The sequence below is a fragment of the Portunus trituberculatus genome, chromosome 10 (assembly GCF_017591435.1).
Source record: "Portunus trituberculatus isolate SZX2019 chromosome 10, ASM1759143v1, whole genome shotgun sequence".
In the NCBI taxonomy this organism is placed as follows: domain Eukaryota; kingdom Metazoa; phylum Arthropoda; class Malacostraca; order Decapoda; family Portunidae; genus Portunus; species Portunus trituberculatus.
In genome coordinates this window covers 9,405,678-9,415,677 of record NC_059264.1, presented here as the reverse complement: position 1 = coordinate 9,415,677, position 10,000 = coordinate 9,405,678, and the positions used below count along the sequence as shown (strand labels likewise).

Sequence of the window (10,000 nt, the reverse complement as noted above, 5' to 3'; positions counted from 1 at the left end):
GTACGGGATGTAAATCAAGGAGTTGTGATCTTGTTGTCCTGGTGTGTGGTGTGTGCTTGGTCTCAGGACTATCCGAAGATCGGAAATAATGAGCTCTGAGCTCGTTCCGTAGGGTAACGTCTGACTGTCTCGTCAGAGACTGCAGCAGATCAAACAGTGAAACACACACACACACACACACACACACACACACACACACACACACACACATACACACACACAATCACTTAACTACAAAGCAATCTGTGCTTTTGCAATTTGATCGACACTGACATTACAAAATAAAATTCATCATTCATACATGCTCATGTTAAAGTTCTAAGGTCTCTTTTCTGAAAAACTTCTTCGTCGCATTCCTTCTTAACTCAACAGGCTTTATTTGAAGCTTTACAATTTTTAAGGAATATTCTTAAGGTTTAGTGGCGAATTATCGAAATTTCTACATTATAAACAGGAAAAACACTCTTGAAAACCCGGGTAATCATTTATGTAGCATTGGACAATTGACGTGATTAGTTATATGTTTTTAAGGATTTTTTGTGTGTGTATTTGTGAGAGATTAACACTTTTTTTTACATAATTGATAAGAGAAGCACTCTTTCGAAATTGATTTATCCTTTGTATGGCCCTTGAAAGTAGTCGTGGTGAAAAAGCAAAGTCTCTGAATACGTCCCATTTTTTTTCTAACTCTGAAACAAACTTTACCCCAACAAACTCCTGAGGTAATCCCATAATTGCAATCCATTTCTCAGAGCCTTACACACAAACTCTTCTCCTAAGCGCGTGAACGACTCCTCCCGCAAAGTCAATAATGCTACCACTGTTCAGTATCTTCCAGGTCTCCAAACTGTCTCCATTCCGTGTCTCTATTGGTCTGTTATTCCCCTGTGTTCCTTTGTTCTGGTGTTTGTGTTGCTGCTGTTCTTTTATTATTTTTTTCTTTGGCTTTCTTCATGTACCTTTTTTTCTCTCCTTGTTTCTTGATATTGGTAGATTTTGCTCTCGTTTCATATATATTTACGTAATTTCTGTCGTTTGTTCCTCCTTTGTGATCCTTTACTTTCTACGTAACTACGAGGGTTTATTATTTTTTGTTCTTGTGCATTTCTACGTAACCCTTTCTGTTTGTTACTTTTTGTGCTTTTGCTTTCTCTGTAAATATTGAAGCTTTTGTTTTCAGGTGTGTTCTTTTTGTCCTTCTGCGTAACTGTCACAGGTATCAACCTTCGTGTTCTTTTGTGTATCACGTCATTGTTCCTCCAGTGTGCTTCTCTGCATTATATACAAATACTAAGGTATGCTTTCCCAGTGTGTTCCTCTGCACTGTGTCGGGAAGGAGGAGGGAAGGAGGGAGGGAGGGAGAAGAGGAGAGGAGGTAGCCGAGGTATTGAATCCAACACCCTGAAACTCTCTACCTTGGCCTTCCCTGCACTTAACTACCGCCTCGCATCCTTCCCTCCCTCCCACCCTCCATCTCTTCCTCGCTCATTGCCGCCGCAGCCGCCGCCGCCGCCGCCACCACCACCTGAGTTGTGTGCACGATAATGTGAGTGTAAACGACTTTTCTACGATAATGTGGCGGTGCAAGGAAATGAAAATTTGGCTCATGCACTTTTAGATGTACGTTTGTTATTCTGTTGTAGGCTTCCGCTATTACTGCTGCTGCTGCTGCTGTTGCTGCTGCTGCTGCTGCTGTTCTTTGTGAAACTGATACTGTTGTTCCTGCTGTTGCTTCTACTACTGCTGTATCTATATCTCCCTCCTCCTCCTCCTCCTCCTCCTCCTCCTCCTCCTCCTCCTCCTCCTCCTCCTCCTCCTCCTCCTCCTCCTCCTCCTCCTCCTCCTCCTCCTCCTCCTCCTCCTCCTCCTCCTCCTTCTTCTTCTTCTTCTTCTTCTTCTTCTTCTTCTTCTTCTTCTTCCACTTACCCTTCTTCATCTTCTTCTTCTTCTTCCACTTACCCTTCTTCTTCTTCTTCTTCTTCTTCTTCTTCTTCTTCTTCTTCTTCTTCTTCTTCTTCTTCTTCTTCTTCTTTTTTCTTCTTCTTCTTCTTCTTCTTCTTCTTCTTCTTCTTCTTCTTCTTCTTCTTCTTCTTCTTCTTCCACTTAACCTTCTTCTTCTTCTTCCACTTCCTTTTTTTTTCTCCTTACTACTATTACTACTACTACTACTACTTCCGATGTCAGTGTTGTAACCTCCCTTAACAGTACTTGACCTATCACAGTTCCTAATACTGTAGCTTGAAATTGGTTACGATATATTCTGTAACCAAGGAGCAGAAGTGGCAAGTCTTTGTTCTATTCTCCCGCGCCGCTCACCTTGCTACCTTCCCACCTCGATACGTCCTCACCTCACTATTTCGGCTGACTTCCCACGCTAACGCCTGGCTAGAGAATGACTAGTAGAGAAGTAGATGAAGAGAGAGCATCAGAGAACACTTGACCGGTAGAAGAGCTTGCCAGATATTATATTTTTCAAAGCGTCAATTAGTTTAGATAAAGAGATGAATGTTTCCCGATTACGATCACATTGTTGGCTACAACCAATCATGCCGTGCTGGTAATTATTGTAATGGCCGGGACATTGCCATTACGGCAGAAGTAATGTTGATTTGCCGCGTCCTTGGCTACGCGCAGAGATGTGTGTGTGTGTGTGTGTGTGTGTGTGTGTGTGTGTGTGTGTGTGTGTGTGTGTGTGTGTGTGTGTGTGTGTGTGTGTGTGTGTGTGTGTGTGTGTGTGTGTGTGTGTGTGTGTGTGTTCCTGTCAATATGTCTGTCTATCAGTAGCTGTCTGTCTGTCCGCTCTCCCTCATCTATTTGTAATTCTGAATCAGTCTGTGTGTGTGTGGTAGGAGTTTACAAAACAACAAAATATTTATAAACAAGGTAAAATTTCATATGAGTGTCAAAGAAACTTTTAAATGATTTCCCCCTCAGCTAATAACATTGTTAGGTAAAAGAAAATTCAGAGATTGAATTTAACTCAAGAAATATGTTACAAGAAAATATTTATAAACAAGGCAAACTTTCATATCAAGTTCAAAGAAACTGAAGTTTAACTTTTAAGTAATTTTCCCTTCAGATAATAATGTTGTTAGGTAAAGATTTTTTTTCAGAAATTGAATTTAACTCAAGAAATATGTTACTAAAATTATCTTTGTCTTTTATTCTGTTCTCCAATTACTGATGACTTCAAAACATTAGAAAAACAAGGACAGTTGCACGAAGCCACCAGGTGCCAATCCCTGTATAGAGCATGCCATTTATCACCATTACTTAATCTTTCAGACCGAATACTTGCAGCTTTAATATTGACTCTTCAGTTCATCTACCACTCCTCGTTTAGTTTGCTGTGATGCTCTTGTCTCGGTAAAATTGTTCAGTTTCACTCAAATAGAAAAAAAATTGTCACAGTCATTACGACTTCAATTGATTTTTGTACATTGCAGTTTCTTTTTAATGGAGTGTCATTATCATCAGTCACTTTTCATTATTTTCCCGTCTACCTTGTCAGCTTTCATTTTCGCATTTTTTTTTTAATCCCTTCCACATATAAGTATATCCTATTCTCTTTTCCTTATCTTTTTCCTTCCTCTCTTTCTTGTTCTTGTTGCTACTTTTTCCTCTATACTGATTTATCATTGTTATTATATTATCATTCATCTTTCTATCTATATAAAGAGGTGTGTGTGTGTGTGTGTGTGTGTGTGTGTGTGTGTGTGTGTGTGTGTGTGTGTGTGTGTGTGTGTGTGTGTGTGTGTGTGTATTAGCGTATTTCCTTATTTACTTTTTATTCAATTGTTTCTTCTTTCTCCTCTCCGTCAATAGCGCCTCGTCATATACATACCACTCCCCTGATATTTTCATTATTACTTTCTTTCCCGTATTTATTTTCATTTCCATTATTGTTTGTTGTATATTCCTGATTTTACTTTTATTTCATTGTCTGTATCGTATATTACAAGATGTATTTATATTTCCATTATTACCATTATTGCAAGTATTTTTGTAAGCAACCTCATCTCATTTTTCAATATTCATATACACTTTTTTAATATAACTTTTCTTTATTATTATTATTTTTTTTTCAGTAGTAGCGTCCACCACCAACCTGTCTCTCTATCTATTTCCGGAAGTTTTCATTTGGCGAGTGTCAACGTAACAGTTTGCCAATTATTAAAAGGGAAGCCGGCAACCCATTCAGTGTGTCGCGCCCACAACACCAATCATCCACGTAATTAAACTAATGACACTCCGCTGACACTAAGCCGCGACCCGGACATCCAAACTGCACTCGAATTTACATACACACCAACCGTACATGACCTCCAACCAACCAATGCCACAGTGAGAGAGAGAGAGAGAGAGAGAGAGAGAGAGAGAGAGAGAGAGAGAGAGAGAGAGAATGTTTTCGAATGGCTCCTTTTCAATCTAATACAAAACAATAACAAACAAGGAAAACAACGTAATTATATATATATATATATATATATATATATATATATATATATATATATATATATATATATATATATATATATATATATATATATATATATATATATATATATATATATATATATATATATATATATATATATATATATACCATGTGGGCTTTTCACAGGAATTTATGGGCTAAAGGGGTTACTCTTTGAGGTACCTCCTATCTCAAAGCCCACCCGCTAGGAAACCGTTGGCCCGAGTGAGGAAGCCCAACCAACACTCGGACCGTGGATAGGATTCGAACCCGTGCGCTGGGAGACCCTGCATGGTTCCACTGTACCACGGCGGCTCCCCAATCATTCTCAATCTCCATGTTTGCTCAATAGTGAAAGAACAAAAAAGGTTAGTGACATTTTGCTTATAAGATGTGAACCAACGCAGGTAAAAATGTTGCTTGATCACTCCTCTTATTTGATGTATTATAGAAAACTGTGGTCAGATTCTATGATTATATTCTATTTTTTTTTCTTTTTTATTGAGTTGGCAATCACATACTAGATAGCACGAACACACACACACACACACACACACACACACACACACACACACACACACACACACACACACACACACACACACACACACACACACACACACACACACACACACACACACACACACACACACACACACACACACACACACACACACACACACACACACACACACATTCTCTCTCTCTCTCTCTCTCTCTCTCTCTCTCTCTCTCTCTCTCTCTCTCTCTCTCTCTCTCAGTTCAATCGGCCCATTCTAGAATATACAACATATCATTTAGTCTAAGGAGAAGCCAAACTAGTCAGAGGATTCACATAGATAAGTTATTTTCATTTTTCCTCTTGACTTCCCTTCAGCATAGGAAAAATAAAACTCTCTCTCTCTCTCTCTCTCTCTCTCTCTCTCTCTCTCTCTCTCTCTCTCTCTCTCTCTCTCTCTCTCTCTCTCTCTCTCTCTCTCTCTCTGCACTGGTAATGGCTGCCAATAATGGAGATGACTCAGTTTGATCTTAATGGAGTTGCACATTAAGGGAGTTTTCTTCCTGCAGTAATTTACCTCCTTCCGTTGCCTTCCAGCTGCGTGGGCTTGTAAAGTAGTGGGAATTTGAGATAGGGAATGCTAAAGAGAGAGAGAGAGAGAGAGAGAGAGAGAGAGAGAGAGAGAGAGAGAGAATCATTTGTGTCTTTCATGTGTTCAGTTCTGGAAAGTTAGTGTTAAGAAGAGTATTAGAAAATAAGTGAAGCCATCAATTAGAAGAAAAAAGTTCCCGTTTCCACCTATAGCAACGAATATGGATACTTTAATACTAGGTGAAGTTATGTTATAGACTCCTTAGTACGAAAGTCAGTGAAATAGAATAGTAATAACTAGAATAACTTAACCCCTTCAGTACTGGAACGCATTTATATCATGAGTTTTGAATGTTACTAAACGAATTTATTGGCATTATAAAGTGTCTATGAGGGTCAGAAGATTAATGGCCAGTCTTCACTATTTTAATCTCCACACACGTTTCTAAAGCTGTGTAAAATCATCAAACAGTCTGCAGAATAAACATGAAAAAGTGTCATGTTACTGAAGGGGTTAAGAATATTCACAGAAAACGAGATTGGGAGGGGGTGGCAAACACGAAACAGTGAGAAAAACGGACTTTGATTGTAAAATTGAAGAAAATGGCGTGTTTAGAGGGGATGACTCGTCTAGTTTGGTGTGATCTGTACTTACCTGTGGGGAGCAGAGCAACAGCCACAGCCACAGCCACAGCCACCAGGGGGAGCCACGAGCTGAACATCACGTGACTGCCTGCCCTGATGTCACGCTGAGGTCAAGGTGATGTCACTCCCGCCGCCATTCATTCATTCACGTCACTTCACCTCACTTTTCGTTTCGTTCACTTTACTTCCTTTGTTTACGGTAATTTTTCAGTTTTTTTTTTTTAATTATAAGTAAGAGTCATTTGGTTTTTTTTCAGTTTTCTAGAGTTTCACGTGTTTTATTTTATTGGTACTTTGTTTTCCTTTCTATTTTCTCTCAACTGTTTATTTTTTTGTCTTTTCTAACTCATTTTATTTTTTTCTTTTCTTGTCTAATTTATTTTCTACTTTTTAGTGTACATGGTGTGTCTTATTAATATATTTTCCGAGGTATATATATTTTTAACACTTAAATTGATGTTTCACTGCAAAAATGAAAAAAGAGAATAATGTTAGTAATTCTAGACTAGGTTAATAATTTTCTTCCATATAAATGAGAGAGAGAGAGAGAGAGAGAGAGAGAGAGAGAGAGAGAGAGAGAGAGAGAGAGAGAGAGAGAGAGAGATCGACAAATGCACAACACCGCGACTTAAACACACACACAAACACACACACACACACACACACACACACACACACACACACACACACACACACACACACACACACACACACACACACACACACACACACACACACACACACACACACACTGGAGGAAGTATTTTTAAGTAACGAGAAAGCTTGATAATCAGCTAATTAATATGTACGTTATTACCGGCTATTGAAATGTGTAGAAAAGTGCAAATGAATGCGATAATTATCTTGAAATATTAATGCGTAGTGTGCGCCGGGGAACAGGATTGCGTGCGGTGCGGAGATTAGACACACTGCACGCAAGAGAGAGAGAGAGAGAGAGAGAGAGAGAGAGAGAGAGAGATTCACTGACTGACACATAAAGACATATATATATGCAAAGACATTATCATTGTAGAGAGAGAGAGAGAGAGAGAGAGAGAGAGAGAGAGAGAGAGAACTAAATCCGCTACTCGGCATAAAGAGTCTTCATTAATACATGAGTAATGAGTAGCGAGGAAGACTAAAGGAATATCTCTCTCTCTCTCTCTCTCTCTCTCTCTCTCTCTCTCTCTCTCCCTCTGGTAATGAGAATATTATAATGTGCTTTTGTAGGATTATTATTATTGTTGTTATTGTTGCTGGTGGTGATGGTGGTGGTGGTGGTGGTGGTATTGGTAATGGTGGTGGTGATGTTATAGCGATGGTAATATTTTCTTTTCTTGTTGCTGTTCATGTTCCTGTAACGCTCCTTTATATTGTTTTTATTGTGATTGTTCTTGTTTGGGTTATTTCCTTGTTCTTTTTATGATAGGGTTGGTTGTCGTGCGGTCTGGTGGGTGTGGTGTGTGGATGTGCGTGTATGTGTGTGCGTGCGTGCTTGCTTATCTGCATGCGTGTGTTCCAGTGTGCATTCGTGCTAATCCCCTGGTAAGGTTAAGTTCCGTCACTGCCAAAGTTAGCACTACATAAGTTTGCTAAGACGAGTACTGAGGTGTTACTTAACTTGTTCCTAACTCACTCTCATTGACTATCGCTCTTTACTCACCCTCTCATCATACACTATCTCTCACTCACCCTTCACTCACCCTTCACTCATTGCAGTCCATCCTGCTTTTCTCCTGTTATTTAGTGCATTCCATCCTATTTTCTCTATATTATTATCATTTTGCGTCTCATTTATACTGGTTTAAATCCGTTCATTTCTGCACTCCCCACTCACTCATTCACTTCACTATTCCATTTTGCTCACTCTTCACTCACCTTCCACTCATTCCTTCCATTTTATTCATCCTCTGCTCACCCATTCAATCCATCCTGCACTTATTCTTTCCACGAAAACACCTCAGACAAAATTGATTGACTTTTTCTGGTTCTCCTGACTGGTTCTTCTCTTATTTGTTTTCTTTTTTTCAGTTTATTTTTTGGGGAAAGAACTTTTTTTCTTGTTTTTTTTTTTTTTTTTTTTTTGTGGGAGACGCATGGAGGATGTGGTATTGTAAACTTTTTTATATATACTTTTTTGGACCCTTGACTGACTTCCCTGACATGGAAAGAAAGAAAAAAAGGAGACAAATAAAGAAAACGTTAAGAATATCACAGCCTAAAAGAAAAGACAATAAAAAGAAAAACAAAGCTAAGGTTCTGAAAAATTCAAATGGGAATTGTTTTGTTAATGTGACTGATTTGAGGAAAAAAACTTGGAAATAAAAATAGAAAAACACACACACACACAATAAAACTCAGCTGTCGAAATAGGAAAGTAACAAAACAACAATATGATAGATGAATGAAGGAAGAGTTTATGGAACGTGTATTATTAAATTTCTAAATGGTGACTTTGGCCTGAGGAAAGAAAAAATTGATAGAAAAACTGTTATAATGTGAAAAAAAGAGGAATCATGTATTGCGCATAAAATTTCTAAACGCAAGTAAGGCTAAAGAAAAAAGAACCACAAAAACAATGCAAAAGTCTACTCTGTAATAATGTAAAAATAACCTCTACTCTATCTTGCTTAAAAGAAAAATAATCTGCACTTTATTGCAATGTTCAGACATGGAATTATACGTTAATGTGTCACGAAGGCTTGGCAGTACTAGTTGCCTGGCGCTCCTCTACTCACCTGCTCTCATTATTACCATCTTTATGCTTCACTAAGGTGGTTTGTGCCTTCTCGTGTTTCCCGCCACTTTCCTGAGCTACTCTGATGAGGTGGTGGTGGTCGTGGTGGTGGTGGTGGTGGTGGCTATTATAGTTGCTGTTAGGTTGTGTGTCTTTACTAAGCTTGGATTTACTGACTACTACTAATACTACTGGTACTGCTGTTACTGTTGTTGCTTCTACTACTACTACTACTACTACTACTACTACTACTACTACTACTACTACCGCCGCCGCCATCGCCACCACCACCACCACCACCACAACCGCAATACCACCACCACCACCACCATCTTTATTATTATTGCTATCTTCCTCACGATCATCACAATAACAATCCTTCATGGACTTCGCCTTCCGAGTCATCACACCTTATCACCACAGCCACACAAGCGTCCCGTCCGTCACCCAGCAGCGCCATGCAGTGTCCCCGGCGTGGCATGGGCGCCTAGCATGCCATTCTATCCGTCACCATTGCATGACTAACCCGCGTCTCCTCTCTTCCTCGATCTATAAAATATCTATCAGCTAAAGTCATTTATTTTATTTTTTTTTCATGTGTTTATTTTTCTCTCTGTCTCGGTGTCTGTCTCGGTGTCTGTCTGCCTGTCGTCTGTGTGTGTGTGTGTGTGTGTGTGTGTGTGTGTGTGTGTGTGTGTGTGTGTGTGTGTGTGTGTGTGTCAATAGTCTATCCATAGTAGTCTATCCATAAGCTAAAGTCACAGTACTATCTCTCTCTCTCTCTCTCTCTCTCTCTCTCTCTCTCTCTCTCTCTCTCTCTCTCTCTCTCTCTCTCTCTCTCTCTCTCTCTCTCTCTCTCTCTCTCTCTCTCTCTCTCTCTCTCACACTCACACACACACACACATCTTTATGTTACACACCTTACCTAACTCATCAATACAATTACTAGTTTCTACTGCTTTCACCACCACCACCACCACCACCACCACTCCCACTACCTGAACTGCTTCCATCACCCTTTCAATCTAGCGTCAGTATTTCTCTGTTGAAT

The 10,000-nt window shown here is 39.4% G+C and overlaps 1 protein-coding gene and 1 long non-coding RNA gene across 2 annotated transcripts in view; both read right to left on the bottom strand.

Annotated features, from left to right (window-relative positions):
• LOC123502034 (nephrin-like) overlaps positions 1–6,484 on the bottom strand; it is a 433,084-nt gene extending 426,600 nt beyond the window's left edge. Inside the window, exon 1 of the mRNA XM_045251187.1 lies at positions 6,223–6,484. Within this exon, the coding sequence (XP_045107122.1) occupies positions 6,223–6,289 (67 nt within the window). The 5' untranslated portion in view covers positions 6,290–6,484. The remainder of the gene's footprint in view (positions 1–6,222) is intronic.
• Positions 6,485–6,579: 95 nt separating this feature from the next.
• The window catches only part of LOC123502064, a 50,435-nt gene continuing 47,014 nt past the window's right edge, over positions 6,580–10,000 (bottom strand). The window contains exon 2 of the long non-coding RNA XR_006673782.1: positions 6,580–6,676. This is a non-coding gene — a long non-coding RNA (uncharacterized LOC123502064). The remainder of the gene's footprint in view (positions 6,677–10,000) is intronic.